The 18,442-nt window shown below is 46.9% G+C and overlaps 1 protein-coding gene across 1 annotated transcript in view; it reads right to left on the minus strand.

Annotated features, from left to right (window-relative positions):
* Positions 1-18,442, minus strand: part of TBCD (tubulin folding cofactor D) — a 1,666,801-nt gene that overhangs the window by 774,599 nt on the left and 873,760 nt on the right. The window contains 1 exon segment of the mRNA XM_069200356.1: positions 17,745-17,825. Coding sequence (XP_069056457.1) covers positions 17,745-17,825 — 81 coding nt within the window.

Here is an 18,442-nt window from a genome sequence, read left to right on the forward strand (position 1 = left end):
TGTTTCTGCCTTGAGTCGAGCTCCTCCTGCAGCATATGGAGAATCAGCGTGAGTGAGCTGGTGTCAGATTTACTGGTCGATGCTGAAGTCTTTGGCTCAGAGAGTCGCTTCGGTTTCGGTGCAGAGGTTCTGGTCAGTGCCGAGGCACATGTGGTTGGTGCCAGGGATTGGCTCTGTGTCGGGGTAGCGGGCATTGAAGCAGTCAGTCTCAAAGGCTTATTCTAGGACAAGCCAGAGCTCGGTGGGGTGTCTGAAGTGATTTGTCGGTGCCAACCATGGCCTAAAGGCAGTGGTAGCCCCAAAGCCTATCTCTGGTGCTCTGGAGTCGCTGAAGGCTGCTTAGGATGAAGGTAGTGTGGGGTGCAAGGGAGACCCGTACTCTCAGACTGCTGGGCTGGCAGAAGGTCCTCAATCCCCAGGTTAGAGCCAGAATTGCTTTCAGGGGAGAATGCCTCTTCATCCACAGCCAACAGATGGGGGTGATGTTCCCCCTCAGGACTGAAGAGTTCTGGGGAGTTGTCTCTGCCCTCATATGACATCTCGAGCCAACAAGCACAACGGTTGTGAATAGACTTTTTGGAGCAGAAGGAGCAGCAAGCATTACAGGTGGGTTTGTTGTGTTCCGGCAACAGGCACAGATTGCAGACCTGTTGGAGATCGGTCTGAGGATATTTTGTGTGGCAGCAAAAACAATACTGGAATGGAGTCTATTCCATCATTGTCAAGGCACAGTGCAGAGACATGACAGAGTTTGGAGGAAGCCTCAAAGCGCTAGGCCCAGGGGACGCCGTAGTTGAGTTGAAACACGCTTGTGTGTAGTGATTGAAACATCGCCACTAGAGGGAAAGTAAGGGAGGTGCAATCGAAAAACAATATGGCAGAGAGAAGGAAACGTGCTGCAATGGCATTGACCCCGGGCACAGAAGCACATGTTCGAATCTGACGACGGGAAGAAAACAATTTAACAGTGAAGTCGATGACCATGCACATTATCATCAAGAGAAGGAATCACAGTACATTGTGACTCGAAAAACTTCCAAGAAGACAAACAACTTGCACACATCTGGGCCCAACACTAGATTGTAGGAGTATGCACAGCATGTCTATCTACAGCCACACATGCCTCGACAATACCCTTTCCACCGAACACCCTTGTCTACCCCTAAAAATACGCTTTCCACCCAAAATTCTTACCCATCGTCAGAACCCTAAACTCCTACCCACCTCTAAACCCTTAAATGTATATGGGTATTTAGGAAGGTGTCTCTGTATATACTATATCAAAGTGAGATATAGTGTGCACAGAGTCCAGGGGTTCCCCAGAGGCTTAACAGAGGCTAAAGTAGTTAATACTTATGCACTCTTTTGTGGTAGTGTGGTTGAGCAGTTAGGCTTATCAGAGGGTAGTTCACAGCAGTTGTTGTACACCCAAAGACAATAGAAGAAGCACACATTCAATGACTTAAACTTCAGACCAATGGTTTGTATATTGCAAAAATATATTTTCTTAATTCATTTTTAGAACCACAAGATTCAAGTTGCAAGTAAGTACCTAAAAAGTTTCATATTTCACACAGGTATCAACAGTACTTTTTTTTTAAATAGTTAAGTAGCAGTTTTTGAAATATTGGCAATAATCTATGTTAAAAATGGACACTGCAATTTTCAGAAATAGTTCCTGGGGGAAGAAATGTTAGATCATTTCACATGTAAGTACAACTCTTTCAGATTCAGTCTCCAGGTTTTCGGAAGTCCACCGGTTGAGGTTTAAATTAACTCCAAACACCCACCACCAGCAACACGGGGCCGGCCGGGTGCAGAGGTCAAAGCTGAGCAAACTTAACGTGGGCTCCTATGGAGATAGGGAGTACTCGGAATCAGATCAGCCAGCAGTTAAGTACCCGAGACTCGGAGGGCAGACCAGGGGGGATTACAAGAGCACTGGAGGGGCCACAAGCAGACACCAAGCACACACCCTCAGTGGCACAGAGGTGGCCAGGTGCAGGGTGCAAACAAGACATCGGGTTTCCAAGTCTGGTATATGAGGGTCACTCAGAGGCTGCAGGCGAGGTCCGGGGGAGTGTCTCAGGTACACCACCGGTTGGACAGGGAGGAGGGCCACCTACTGAACGTTGAGGGACTGGAGGCTGGTTTCTCCAAAGCCTGGGGGTTGCGGGTGCAGTGTGTTCTTAGGCATTGGATATCTTCGTCCGGAGCTTCGTGGTCAGGGGGGTCCTCGGGATTCCCTCTGCAGGCGTCATCGTGGAGGGGTGGAGAGGTCAACTCAGGGTGGGCACTTGCTCGCAATTGCCCGGGGACCCTCTCTTGCTGGCTGGACCACCTGGACACAGGCCATGAATGTCGGGTGCACAGGGGTCGGGACTTACGCATCCGGAGTAGGTTGGGAGTCCTTCATTGTAGATTTCTTTAGACAGAGCCGATGTCCTCTGCAGTTCTTGGTCCTTTTGGGTGCAGGTCAGTCCTCTGTAGTTGGGCAGAGGTCGCTGGTCCCGCTGGACGCATCACTGGTCTTTTGCAGGTTCTTTGAAGCAGGAGAAAGGCCGGTAGGGCTCGGACCAAAGCAGTTGTCGTCTTCCTTCTTCTCTGTTGGGGGTTTCAGCTTAGCAGTCCTCCTTGTAGCTCACCAGGAATCTGGAGAGTTGGGTTCATGGAGGCCCTTAAATCCTGGATTTAGGTGCGTTTCAGGAGTCAGAGGGCAGTAGCCAATGGCTACGGTCCCTGAAGGTGGCTACACCCTCCTTGTGCCCACTCCCCTTGGGGAGGCGGGCACAACCCTAATCCTATTGGTCCCTGTCCTTCAAACCAAGATGGAGGATTCTGCAGGGAGGGGGTCACCTCAGCTCTGGACACCTTAGGGGTGGTCCTGGCTGGGGTGGTCAGTCCTCCCTGTTTTCCCTAATTTTCCCACCGGACTTCCCGCCAAAAGTGGGGCTTTGTCTGGAGGGTGGGCATCTCCAATAGCTGGATTGCCCTGGGGCACTGTAACCCGAGGCTTGAGCCTTTGAGGCTAACCGCCAGGTGTTACAGTTCTTATAGGGGGGACGTGGAAGCACCTCCACCCAGGACAGGCTTTGTTTCTGACCACAGAGTTCACAAAGGCACTCACCCCAGGTGGTCAGAAACTCATCTGATAGTGGCAGGCTCCGGCACAGACCGTCAGTCCTACACCAGCAGTTGGGCTAACATACAGGTGGCATCTCTAAGATGCCCTCTGTGTGCATTTTCCAATAAATCCCACACTGGCATCAGTGTGGGGTTTATTGTGCTAAGATGTTTGATACCAAACTTCCCAGTATTCAGTGAAGCCATTATGGTGCTGTGGAGTTCATAATGACAAACTCCCAGACCATATACTTAATATGGCTACATTGCACTTACAATGTGTGAGAATGGGCTTAGACACTGTAGTGACATATTACTAATGCAGCTATGCCCTCACCTGTGGTATACTGTACCCTGCCTCAGGGCTGTAAGGCCTGCTAGAGGGGTGACTTACCTATGCCACAGGCAGTAGTTTGTGGGCATGGCCCGCCGAGAGGGGGAAGGCTGTACAGGTAGATCTGGGGAATCCTCTAAGGAACCTCCGGAGTACATGGTATCATGCAACTAACACCGGAATCGGTGTTGTTGCATGATTCCGACATGTTTGATAACAAACATGCCTAGGTTCGGAGAAACCATTTTGTAGCTGGACTACTCGTACTGACCAGTATCCACTACATGTCTTAAAATGGCTTCTCCGCACTTACAATGCCCAGGAAATGGAGTCTGGGGTTTGTTGGGGTAGTCTGCTCATGCAGGAGTACCCTTACACTCAGGGACATGCTCCCTGCCCTTGGGCTGAAGGGCCTACCAGAAGAGTGACTTACTGTGCTTAAGTGCAGTGACCCCGAAGTAAGGCAAGCCTTAAATCGGGGATGAAAAGGTGCATGCACCATTTCACACAGGCTGCAATGGCAGGCATGCAGACAGTTTGCATGGGCTCATATGGGTGGCACAATACATGCTGCAGCCCATGGGAGAACCCTAGTGCACTAATGCCCTGGGTACCTGAGTACCATGTATTAGGGACTTACATGGGGGCACCAGTATGCCAACTGTGGGGCAAGAAAGTTACCAAGCAACCACATTTAGAGGAGAGAGACCACAGCCACTGGGGTCCTGGTTAGCAGGCAAAAAGTGGGGGTAACTATGCTAGAAAAATTTTACTTTCCTGCACTCAGTCGTAAGCCCAAACCCATCAATCAATGGCTCTTTCAAAACCTGGTAGTTGTCTGCACTCTCTTCTCTAACTGTCAAAAGCCTGTCTCTAACTTTGTCTGCAACGGAGAGCCACAGGATAACTGCCCACTGCCTCTGGGGGACCATTTAGACTTTAGAGGCCCACTCCAGAGCAGTTACCCATTGTGGATGTAATCCCCAGATTTGTAAGGGGGAACTATCCTCCTGAGATTCCTACAATCAAAGTGTTCCTCTCTGACACTGAGGTCTCTTGTGCTGCCACCATGGGGTTCTAACCCCAAACTCTTCCCCTCCCTCTCCACCTCTAGGGCCTCCCTTTCATGAGCCAGCTGCACCCTTTTCAGACTGCGCTTATCTGTCTCAAGCTTGCACAGGTGCTAATCCCTAACTAATACTAACTCCTCTAAATTATTAGATTAGGTGGACTCAGCACAGGATACTGAGGAGAGTGACAATGAAGTCGAGGAGGATCTATTCCTCCTGGTAACCCTTAGGACCCTCGCAGAGGGAGGAAAGGTGGACCTACCTATGTGGCCCCCTTCTGTACTGTTAGTACCTCCCTCTACAGGCCCAGGGTTATCCTTAAGGACTTCTTCTGAGTCCTCTTGGACATGCTCAGAGTAAGACCCTGATGTACAAGGTACTTCACTCTGAAGAGTCATTCTCCCACCTGAGGTCTCCCTGCTCTACCAGCCCTTCAGCATGCTGGAGGTCATTTTGCATTTCTAGGAGCTGAGGTTTAGTAGGGTGACTACCTGCCTTTAGTTTTCTAGACCTACACAGAGTCCTGAGTTCCTGGAACTTAAGGATGTTATATCCAGACTTCTGAGTGTGTTTAGATTCCAAAAACTGAAGACATGGCACTAGTGTATGTTTATCTACCCTACCCTAGTGTTCTAAACCTTTTCCCAAAGATTGGTGAAAGGACTATGCCAGACCCTCAACAACCCAGTCTAAGAAAAATTTAGAAAAATATCAATTAGCAAAAATGGACAGTATGTCCCTAAGTCAGCAGTGGTTTCCTATGGAAACACACTTATGACCAAGTGGTAAGGCAATGCAAGTCTTTATCCCACAACTGCACCACTAATGTAGGAGGCTGATTCAGTATGTGGTGTACACTTTTAGGTGAGGCACCCAGCTTTGAGTCCAGACAACCCTGTCCCCCGGCTGAATGGCCTACCTTAGGGGTGACGTATAGGGTCAGATCGCACTGACGATGACATAAGGTAACCTTTATATCTGGAAAGAAAGGTCCATGCACCATTTCAGAAAGACTGCAATGGCAGGCCTGTAGTCACAGTTTGCATGAGCCCCCATGGGTGGCACAATACATGCTGCAGCCAATAGGGGACTCCAGGTGTACCAATTCCCTGGGTACCTAAGTACCATATACTAGGGACTCATATGGGTGCACCAGTATGCCAATTGTGGGGTGTAAAAGTTACCACCCAACTAAGTTTAGGGGCGAGAACACTAACACTGGGGTCCTGGTTAGCAGGATCCCAGTGTACAACAGTCTAAACATAATGACACCATGCAAAAAGTGGGGGCAACTATGCCAAAAAGATGCTACTTTCCTACATTCCCCATCTACTTTAATAATGCTGAGAGTCCAAGCTTTGAGCGCACTGTAATTCAGAGCTAAAGACAAAGGACTGGATAAGAATAGTTCCCTGAGAAAGGTGCAAATAGTGGAATGCTGGGAACAATATAGGAAGAAAAACGCTAACAGATCATTTAAATGAATAAGCTGAATCCATTTGTGCTCGCATTTTAATAGGAAACACAGGTAGAAATTTAAAAGACATTATATAAATGGAATAATAATTTGTATATGTGTGCAATCTGAGCGTTAACAGAGACAATATTACCAAATCATTAGCAACTACCTACTGAATTTGCATTAAATATAACAAAACAACCAACCGAAAGATAGTGGACATTAAAGGATAGGTTCCTTACCTTCAGTAACACCTTATCTGGTAGAGACAATATCTAATTGTAGATTCCTTACAATGGAATTTCCCCAGGCACCAGTTTGGATGCAAAGGTTTTTCTCGAGCAGTACCCCTGGGCGCTGTTAGGTGGTGTCGACTGGCTACACATCTGTTGTCGGCGTCACCCGCGCCAGATATGACGTTGCGGGTCCTATGAAAGCCTTGGTGACATCAGTTTTTTTTCACGACTTTCCAGCCAGAAGCGCTGAACAATGAAGAACACTCACCACTGGTGCATCAAAACTAAGGGCCTGAAAGGAAGTCCCTGTCCCTACAAAAATAGTTTGGAGAGTGCAGACTAGATATTTTCTCTACCAGATAAGGCATTACTGAAGGTAAGGCACTTGTCAATCTGACAGAGACATCTAGTTGTAGAATCCTTACCTTAGAATATATACCCAGCTAATACCATCCAAAGAAGTGGGTGTGCGAATTAAGGTCATACTAGAAAGTCCTGCGGGACTGAATGGGCAAAGTGCCCGTCTCTATGGACCTGACTATCCAGGCAGTAGTGTTTGGTAGAGATGTGCAAAGATGAGCACGTTGCCACCTGACAGATGTTAAGGACTGGAACTCCGCATGCTAACGCAGTGATCGTAGCTTTAGCTCTGGTAGAATGAGCACACAAACCCTCAGGGGGATGCTTCTTAGGGCATAGCACATTTTAATGCGGGGTAAGACCCATCTGGAGATGGTCCACTTTTGCACTGCCTGACCTTACTTCACGCCCACATAACCGACAAACAGTTGATCATCCACCCAGAACTCTTTTGTACGATCAAGAAAGAACTCCAACGCTCTTTGTGGGTCAAGGCGGTGGAGTCTCTCCTCTTCCTTAGAAGGATGTAGGGGTGCGTGAAAAGTAGGCAAGGTGACTGATTAGCCTACATGAAAGGGCATGACCACTTTTGGCAAAAAGGAAGCCCTGGTGTGAACCATCACTTTGTCAGGATAAATAGAAGGCCTGAGAGGGCAATTGTGAAGAAGCTCGAAAGGAGCACACATTAGGATAATCCCATTGGGGCGTAATGAAGGCGATGGAGTAAACATATGGGTAAGACCCTTTAGGAACCTATTAACAATAAGAGAATTGAACAAAGAAGGTTGGTCAGGCAACCTCAAAAAAGCAGAGAAAGCAGATAAATAATTTTTTAGAGTACCCCTTAGCACAGCCCTGCTGGGGCAGAGAAAGGTTAAACAACAGGACCTCAGAGAGAGGGGCAGAAAGGGGGTAAACAGACTTGTCTGTGCACCATGCCACAAATTTCTTCCAACAGCAGACATATACCATTATGGTGGAGTGATGCCTGGCTGCCAAGATAACGTTACAGACTCCGGGTGGACGGTCAAAAGCAGTCACTGATGCCACTCAATCTCTATGCAAGATGGAGGAGACTAGGCAGGTTCGAGTGGAGAGAACCCTCCCCTGCTGCTGCGACAGAAGATCCTCCTGAAGGGGCAGTCTGATCGGAGGATCGATGGCCATGCTCAGTAGCTTGGGATACCGGACTCTTCGTGCCCAGTCCGGAGCCACAAGGATTACTTGGGCCCAGTCCTTCTTGATCTTCTTGAGAACTCTGGGCAGAAGTGGTATGGGCGGAAAGGAGTACAGGAGGCCTGAGTTCCCCTCAAGACAAAAAAAGTTGCTGGCCAGTTGCCACCTTGGAAACTCCAACGAGCAATACTGCTGACATTGCACATTCTATGCGTAGATGAACAGATCTAATCAAGGCTTTCCCCACTGGAGAAAGGGTATTTTCACCACCTCTGGATGGAGACGACATTTGTGATCGACTAAGCATTATCAGCTGAATTGGTCTGCTGTGGCATTCAGAGAACCCGTCAGATGTTGAACCAAATGGAAATGCCCTGCTGTTCCAAAAGGTCCATGACCCCACTCCTCCCTGCTTGTTGCAATACCACATGGTGGTGGTGTACCTTCCCTTTAAGAGAGGCAAGAAATGCTTTCAATGCTAGTCTGATTGCCCTGACCTCCAACAGGTTGATGTGGAGTCTGGACTCCACCGGACATCAGATGCCTCTGATCTCCGCCTCTCGCAGGTAGCCGCTCCATGCCAGGAGTGATGCATCTGTCACTACTGTCAGATCTGGTTGGGAGAGGGATTTGCCTCTGGCTCAATCGCGGTTCATTAGCCACCACTGCAGATCTCACACAGTTCCCTCTGAGATCTGGACTTTGTCGGAGAGATTCCCCTGATGCTGTGCCCACTGGAACTTCAGGTCCCACTGCAGAGCCTGCATATGCCATGTTGCATGTGTCACCAATAGGATAAAGGAGGCCATGAGGCCCAGCAACCTCAGAGTCTTTTTCACCAAAATCCAGGATAGAGGCTCAAGCATTGGTATCATGGCCTGAATATCCTGCACTCACCGCTCAGGAGGATAAGCCCGAAAATGCATTGTATACAGAACAGCTATGATAAAAGGGGTATTCAGATGTGAATTCGGCATGTTTATAGTGATCCCTAGCGAATGCAGGAGGTCTGCCGTAGTCTGGAGGGGGAAGACAGATTGGGGCGAGCCCACCTTTAACGGCCAGTTGTGGAGATAGGTGAGGACTGAAACTCCTAATCCAAGCAGATGAGCTGTGACCACAACCATCACGTTGGTGAACACCGAGGGGTGCTGGTAAGGCCAGAGGGGACCCCGGTGAACTGAAAGTGTTTGTGACCTACTGTGAAGCACAACTAATGTCTGTGGGCAGGCAGGAATGGAGTGTAAAAGTAAGCTTCCTGCAAGTCCAACGCTACCATCCACTCCCCTGAGTCCAAGGCAGATAGAACCTGAGCCAGAGTGAGCATTTTGAACTTTTCCTTCCTGGAAAGAGATTGAGGGACCGAAGATCTAGGATAGGGCAGAGGCCTTTTGGGCACCAGAAAGTAGCAGGAATAACAACCACGACCTACTTCTGCCAGAGACTCTCTCTCTATGGCTGCTTTGGCAAAGAGAGCCATAACTTCCTCTCAGAGAAGTGCCAAGTGATCATCTGTCATCTGATTGTAGGAAGGTGGCATTGATGGATGGGTAGTCTCGAAGGGATGGGAGTAGCCCCTTTGGACTATCTCCAAAACCCACCCGTCCGATGTGATGGACTGCCAGTGGAGCAGGTGATGGCAGATCCTGCCTCCGACTGGTCCCTGGTAGGTTTGACACCTCAAGGCAACTGTCGAAGCAATCGCTCTAGTCAGTGAGTCAGTCGTGTCCAGTCCATATCGAATAGTGAACTTTGCTGCGTCTCTCCCATCAGCAACTGCTTGGGAAAGTACAGCCCGGGCCTCCTCCGGGACCTGTGAAAGCACTTGTGCAACCGTATCCCACAGCATATGGGAATAATGGACCAAAAGGAATGCGGTGTTCACAGACCCCAGTGCTAGGCTGGCGGAAGAGAACATCTTCCCAATTGAGTCCAGCCTCTTGGATTCCCTATCTGGGGTTGCAGAAGGTACATGTCTTGTGAGGTGGAGGCTTGGATAATCAAGCTCTCAGGGGTGGGGTGTTGTGTCAGGAAACCTAGGTCACCTGGTGCAGGGCAACTTTCCTGTTCACAGGAGCCCCTGTGCTGAGTCTTGACCTAGTATCTAGTAGGGCATCCAGATGGGCTTCATTAAAGGGGTTTAGAAGATGAATCCTCTGTCAGGAGGTTAGTTATGACCGCTCTCCACAACACCATTGAATATGAAGCTCATAGCCACAGGGGAGACAGCATGCCAGTATCTAGGGAAGTATTCAGTCCACTGGCTTCACCCAGGTCCATACGCCATTCAGCCTTGGAGCAGGTATTCTAAAGGGTCCAGGGAACCCTCTCATTCTTCACCATAACCTAACCCATAGGAATAAGGCTCAGGATCCGACATAGAAAGCAAGGCTACTGCAGGCGCTGGAGTGGTACGATGCCCACACAGCTCCTGGTCCGCAATGAGGTGGGGTGCCACCACCCCGGGGCATTGGTTGCACTGGGAGAGTCGTCAGAAATGGCACTGGGGAAGGCTGAGGTGGTATGGCCTGAGCTGGTGCAGATTCAGGAATGGATCCATGGGTGCCCCTTGGAGCCGAGGCCAAAGCCACCAACGCAAAACCGAAAGGGGCCCTTCCCAACACCACAGGGGCCAAAGTCATGCCAGCTTAGTCAGACTGCCCAAAAATGAGGCACATGCCACATAAAACTTCTTAAGTTAGGCAGGGGTCACTCAAGCTTCCAGAAACGCAGGGAGGCGTGGAGGAGGCCAGGATACAGGCTCCGCTGATGGAGGCCTAGATCGACGATGCTCCCGCTCCCTCAACAGGTGAAGTCAAAGAACATTTCACTTTCTTTGACTTCTTCTTATGCCTCGACTTACTCGAACGTCCCAAGGACTTGGAGTGGGATGAAGAAGAGGGGGGCGCTGGGACCGATCCCAAGACCTTCCTCTCCACCGAGATGGGACTTACGTGGAGCCAAGGGTCAGTCTGCCATCAGCTTTAGGGACTGCTCCCTCAAAGCCGTCAGATTCATTGCCTGGCACTTGCAGCACGACTTGGGATTGTAGTCACACTCCAGGCACCAAAGGCACATGAGGAGCTGATTACACATCGCCTGATGGCAGAATCCAGAGGGCTTGAACCCGCTCTTACGCGAAGACATCCCTCGAAGCACCAGGAGTAGAAGTACTCAAAAAACATTTACAAAAGTGAAAAAGGCCTGTTAGAAAGTGACTGAGGGGTAGCTCTTTCTTTGGATCAGCACTGGCTGGTGAAGAAATAAAAGAATTGACGTCAGCGCGCCAGGTTGGCCCCTATATAGGACCCACAACGTCATATCCGGTGCGGACAACGCTGACGACGGACACGGAGATGATCAACACCACGTATGGTGTGCAGGGGTACTGCTCAAGAAAAATCTCAAGATGCAGACTGATGCCTATGAAAATTCGAAGGTAAGGGATCTGCACCTAGATGCCTCTATCAGACAGTAATTTTTACAACTACACAAACCATTACACATCTGACATGGACCATTAACATTCTTATTACAATGAACTGTCATTGGTATCATTCTGTTCCTACCCCTCCTTCTCTGTGTAGCCTCCTCCATTATACCACTGCCTTGTTTTTTCAGGAGCACATCCAGCTCAATTTACATCCACAATTTTTAGTCCCCTCTCCTTCTGGGCCCCCTTCCTTTTGCCAGTTTCCAAAAATACTCATGCTCAATAGCTAGTGTCTGCAAAACCTCCCATCTGTTCCAAATATTACTATACACAGATACACCCTCCCCTCATATGTTGATGGCTAAACAACTTTGAGTCTCTCTCCCCGCCCTCTTATACACACTTCTAACTCAAGTATTTGTGCAACTGCTACATTAAGGCTCATTTTTATAGGTCATCACATTTTTAAAAAGGCCCTACTACATACTGAAGATAAAAGTGATCCACTCAAATTTTTAGTGGCACCTTTATGGGACAGTTTACAGTGTGCTGTCTGATAAGGATAAGGAAGGAGAGAGATGATTAAACTATATTACTGCTACCCATGAAGGATGTCAAGTCCAGTGGTGGCTCAAAGACCAACTCATAGAACAAAAACATTTAATGAAACAAACACTACCATAAGGTACTCTTTGGCCATTAGCTATGCTAGCTCCACTGGCAGAATACCTCATTAATTATTCTAATCTTCTATGGAACAGATAAGGGACATCTTCCAATAGGCAGCTGGGTCTTCGTAGATGTTCAAGTGAGGGATTACATTCCTAAATTCATGTTTGCCTCTATTACTAAAGCTTATGTTAATGCTAGATAGCTTAAAACATCCCTCATAAGTTTATCTGTTGTTGTTAACTCCTCACTACTAGGATGTCTGGCTTTATCAGTCTCCGAGGTCTACAAAGGCTCAGGTTGAGAAGTAAGCCCAAGGTTCCATTCCATTCGACGTTGGTTGGACCTGTGGGGGCCGAGTGTGTTGCTCGTAGAGCTGTGTATTACTTGATCCTGCTTTGCAGTTATGAGATGGAAATATGTTAAGGGTGTGTTTAGGTTTGACCAGGCAACTACAACTCATGTCCTAGGTAGTGCAAGCATGGAAACAAATACTGAAGCCATCCAACAGAACACATGCCAGTAAGATGATACATGTGGAGTTACGTTATTAATAACAAAAGCACACCAGCACTTAAGAATTATGTCATCTGTCCAAGCATTTACGTCTTAAAACAGAACAGCAGAATGAACTGCATATTAGGGAAACGTTAGTACCATAGACTATTACGAAGAATGAGTGTAGGAAAGTGCCACTGTTGCCATGATTTACCCCCCCCACACACACACTTTTTTGCCTAGTGTTCATGACAACTTTGATTGAAAGTGTGCTGGGACCCTGCTAATTAGGCCCCAGCACCAGTGTTCTTTCCCTAAAACTGTACCTTTGCTTCCACAATTGGCACAGCCCTGGCACACAGTTAAGTCCCTTATAAAAGGTACTCATGGTACCAAGGGCCCTGTTGCCAGGGAAGGTTTCTAAGGGATGCAGCATATATTATGCCACGTTAGGGGACCCCTCACTCAGCACATGCACACTGCCTGACAGCTTCTGTGTACTGGTGGGGGGAAAAAGACGGAGTCACCTGTGGCATAGGTAAGTCACCTCTCTAGCAGGCCTTACAGCCCTAAGGCAGGCTGCACTATACCACAGGTGAGGGCATAGCTGCATGAGCAATATTTCCCTACTTAGGCCTTGTAAGTGCAATGTAGCCATATTGAGTATATGGTCTGGGAGTTTGTCATTACGAACTCCACAGCACCATAATGGCTTCACTGACTACTGGGAAGTTTGGTATCAAACATCTGAGCACAATAAACCCCACACTGATGCCAGTGTGGGATTTATTGAAAAATGCACACAGAGGGCATCTTAGAAATGCCCCCTCTATGTCAGCCAACCTGGTAGTGTAGGACTGACCGGTCTGTGCCAGCCTGCCACTTCCAGACAAGTTTCTGACAACATGGGGTGAGTGCCTTTGTGAACTCTGTGGCCAGAAACAAAGCCTGCCCTGGGTGGAGGTGCTTCACACCACCCCCTGCAGGAATTGTAACACCTGGCGTGAGTCTCAAAGGCTTAAGCCTTGGGTTACAGTGCCCCAGGGCACTCCAGCTAACTTTGGCCTGCCCTACCAGACAAAGCCCCGCTTTTGCCGGTAAGTCCAGCAGGAAAATTAGGGAAATAGGGAGGAGTGACCACCACAGCCAGGACCACCCCTAAGGTGTCCTGAGCTGAGGTGACCCCCCTCCCTGCAGAATCCTTCATCTTGGCTTGGAGGACAGGGAACAATATGGAGAGGGCCCCTGCTACAAACTGTTTGCGATGTGAGAACCCTGTAGGGACTTTCATACATGCACTGTTGGAGTGCCCATGCCCACCCCCACAAGAAAATACTGAACCACGATCCTTCGGGAACTCTATGCCATTCTGGAGGTCTGTCCCACTTGAACCTCGGTTTGTTCTGCTGGGGATCCCTTGTGAAGTAGATGTCCCACACCCCAAATTGACCTTTAGTTCTATGGCTTTGGTAGTGGCTAAGAGAGACCTGGTCCACTACCTTGGGAACGACATAGGTGTCCTCCATACAACAGTGGCAACAAGGAATGGACCTATACATGGCAGCGGAGAAGGTGATCTATAGCAGTAGAGGTTGTCCCCGCAAGTTCCACAAGATTTGGGGTTAGTGGAGGGTATATTATGGGCTGGGGTCCCAGGTGGGGAGATCTGTCAACCAGCGTGAGATAAAACTGTTGCAGGGCTGACAAGGCTGGCTGACCCCTCACCCCCACTGTTTATGATATGATATTTTCTATGTGCAACACCCTCGGGTGTCCTAAAGAGTGTTATGCACCACCTATTGTAATGCTACATTTTTATGGTGAATGCCTATTGATACCAATGCAAAAGTGAGTGACCGTGTGACCTTTACTGATTTATGTAACCATGTTAAATTGAAATAAACATAATTAACAAGAATGAAGCACAGCTTGGTTCACTACAAATGCATGCACTCTTCAGTGTTGGTCCTGATTATGTTATCACGCAAGGGGCTGAACAGCTTGGCAGGGAAGTAAAATGGCAGAAATGTCAGGATGGCAATGACTTATCTTCAGAACCCTAAACTTCAGGAGGCAGAGATGGTAGATTTTGGCATTTCATTAAAGTTCCAAAATGCTCTGGCAAACTGGCTAAATGAATCATAAGCAAGAACACTGGATTATGCAAACCCTCTCAAGTAAACAAACAAGTGACTTCATAAATTTACAGCAGCAAAAACTCTAGAGTAGGGAGGTGGGTAGAGAAACGTTGGGAAACGGAAAAGGAGTATTACCACAGAAGACCAAGTAATTAAAATGCAAGTTACTTAAGCACATTCTAATTCTTCCTCAACACCCTAAATGGCAAGAAAAACATTACTCGCCACCAACAGTGTACAATATCAAATTAAAGATAATTATGTGGCCAAGGTGTTACCCACAGATACATATATATTATGAGGTAACTCACTTAGCGCCAATGCACAGCTTTTGGCCTTATAACCACCACAATGAAAATCAAACAATAATGAACATATAACAACTAGCGGTGGAGTCAGCATTCCAAGGGGATAAACAAATATGATGTCAACGAGCACCTGTTGTGTTAACCCATACACACTAACTCACAATGGTATTGTTCTAAGCTGCACCATGCTATAGCCTGTTTAAAGTACTTACTGTTACATAAGCACACCTGTAAGATCATAGGCACGGGTGATTTATGCTGGACTTCGGCAAAAAATGGTTATCAAGAAGTACAAGACGCATTTCAGTAGCATCTATGAAAGAATGCTTTACACGCAGTATGACCTAAAGGTCCACTCTAATACTTCTTCTGAGCAACACATTACTTGTTTTATTATTTTATTGGTCGTAGAAAATTTGGGATGAAAGGCAGTTGTCTGCTAAGCACCTTAACATGAAATACATTGACAACTGGAAGTAAATTCCACCACATTCCTGGGGCATCACATCAACAGACCCATACGGCAACAACTGGCATCTAACCACTTGATCAACTGCTCATGCCTGAACAGACCTACTCCCATGACTGCCTCTCACTTACTCCCCACCAACAAACATGAACAAGAACCCATTGCCCTGCCGAACCTGCACTTCGCAATCAGTACCATCACGACCCTGCCAAAACCACAAACACGAAGTCCCAGCAAGGACCCTCAAAGTATCCTGCTGCCTTTCCTCAGCTATCCAGGCACAGGGTGAGAGATTGACTTTCACATCACCACACCAATCAAGGCTAGCAATATACAATCGTAAGAGGTAATTGAATGCCTCGAAAAATTAGGTCCCTGAAAAGTATTCTAACTCGCATAAAAAAACATCCACTACTTTATCAAATGTGGATCTAAATTTCATTTCTGAATGATATTTACCTCCCCTCACCACCTTATCTCACAATAAAGTATCCCAAGATTACATCTTTATGTGGCAAGGTTCATACAGAGAAACTTAAAACGCAAATACTGTATTTCATCATGACACTGCACTGTATTTAGTATATTATATCTCGTTCTAAGAGCAAAGGTAATACAATTAACTATATGTAAAACAAGTGTCATAAAACATCATCTCTACAGGCAGCGAGAAGACGAACACGTTTATTATTATATATAAAATGACTGCCTCGAATGACACAATCCGCCAAAAAATGCCCACCAGACTCTTCATGCTACAGCATCATGTTCAGATCTTCATGTGCAGCAAAATACCCGTTTTTAGCAAAGATTCCCTTAAACAAACATAAGATGACCACCTCATCATTTTGTTCAAGTTTAACCTTTTAAAACAACTTTATCAACAAGGTGCCTGTCAGATCGAACAAACGAAACTGACAAAAGAAGCAATTAGCAGTTTCTGAGAGAAACAGTTGTCAATGGAATTCACTATGAATGTGGGAAACCTACTGTTCTCTAATGCACTTAGGAAATCCAGTAAAAATATTCACCTCGTAGTTCATCATTGCACTGAAATGAAATGTGCAATGTGGGAAACATGGTGGCTGCAAAATTATCGGGAGGTGGCAAGGTGCTCGAGCTTTCCTCGATGGAAGAGGTGGGATAGGAGTGGTCTGCCTTTCGGCGCTGGAGAATGAGAGAAGATGGATCAACAAGGATTTAGAGTCTGCTTCATTCACTTTCCCCTGGCTCATCCTTACTACCTGAGCAGGGAAGTTCAAAACTCACAGGTGCCTGAACAGACAGAAGCAGAGCGGATTGCTCAGGAGTCCTATGGCTGCAGACTTACTGAGAAGCAGAGGAGGGGCTGGGACAGAGCGAAACGACTTGTTCAGTAGTTATGTAGGGTTTGGGAAGTCGGGCTCTGCACGGTCTCTGAGAAGGAAGGCACCCCTAGCAAGGGAGCTGGTCAGGTGCTGCAGCGAGAGAGATGAGTGAGGTACGACTAATCCAGATGTACCCTGTACGATTAGTACTTTAGGTTGGGTAGTCCCTAAGAGATGAAATGTGGTGTTGCTCTCCACCCTCCATAATTTTTGAGAGTGAGGGAAATTCCAAAGGACTAAAGGGCAGCCACTGCCTAAGCAGTTATCGTGTGATATATCTGACACGGAATCAACCTTATATGATACCTGCACCAAAGGTAGAAGACTGGAATTCTAAATATCCGTGGTGCAGAAAGCGAGAGGCAGTGTCATACTAGAGATCTGCATGCTGCTTTTGCTGGCACCACTCACACCTAGTATTGATACTGCTGGGGGCTAACTGTCATAAGAGGGATCAGACTGACTACACAAGGAAATAGATGTTGGGGACAGAGGATGTGGTACATTTCTACTGCTCCTCCAATGTCCCTGCAGTCTTTCTTTCACATGGCATTCAATTTCTAAAATGATTTTAAGAATCACATAGCACACTCGCTGGCCTGTTAACCTTAGATATTGGATGCATTCATTTATTTTCTAACAATTGAATTATCACTGGTCTTAATGTATGCTTTTTTCCAATGGTGCATTATGTTACTGATGGCTAATAAACTTAGCTCTGCTGGCCAGTTGGGGTCGATGGCAACTAACCTGCAGACAGAACAAAGGTCTACGATAGAACTGTTGTCTGAAAACATGATCCACGTCTTCATCCCTTGGTGCTATAATTCTGCACCCACTTCTATCAAATGAAATCAGTAAGTGACTGTCTACTTTCGAATCACACCGCAGTCCACCTGATCCTGTCTCCCATGGTGCTCCCTTTTGTATCCCAAGTTACATCCCAATTCACTGCTTATCCCCTAATTAAAAACATTTAATGACGAACATTTTCCAAATGAAACCGGAGATACATTTGTTGCCAAAAATATATTTTATTGTAGGCACATTTCTCAAACATTTAGAAATAAATGGGATAAAGAAAGTCTAATACTGTTTACATACCCATCCCAGTGGTTAATCTTCTTGCTTACTAGATGATCTATCAATGGCTGTGTGTACTCTGGAAACCCAGCAACGTAAACACTAAAAGAAGAAAAAATATGACAATCTTAAGACATGTCTTGTACAAGTCATTACAGAGGAATTTCTCTCACAATTACTTTACAATTGCATTTTACTTCAAGGTGCCTATGCTCGCAAATATATTTACTAAGTAAATGATGGAAAGAAACATGGTTCACACTTGCTTCAACAGAGAACATGGAATCCAGCTCACTACTTAGGTCTCAACCCAATGATCGACCCTATTCTACACCAAACCTGAACTCTGAGCCCATCGTAACCACTCGTAGCAGGGTTGCCAATCTTTTGGACATTAAAATCGAGCATAATTTCTCATGAAATAAAGCCCCGCTCAGGTAAATGTCATTTCTGGTCCCTTGCCTCACTGCATCTGGTTGAAATCTCTCGTACTCATCTTTAATATGTTACAATAATCAGTGCATATGGTCCTAATCACTTTATCAACTGTCATGTTATTATTCAGGAGCTACTCCCTCCTCCTTTCGAGCGCATTACTCCATCATAGTCAAAGACAGCAAAAATTATGTTTCATACTACTTTCTAGAATGTCTGTACACCCCAATCAACTCTTTTCTGTTCCATCACCTCTCCTTCCTTCATCGTACAGTGATCTGATG

This window comes from Pleurodeles waltl, chromosome 7 (genome assembly GCF_031143425.1).
Source record: "Pleurodeles waltl isolate 20211129_DDA chromosome 7, aPleWal1.hap1.20221129, whole genome shotgun sequence".
NCBI classification, from domain to species: domain Eukaryota; kingdom Metazoa; phylum Chordata; class Amphibia; order Caudata; family Salamandridae; genus Pleurodeles; species Pleurodeles waltl.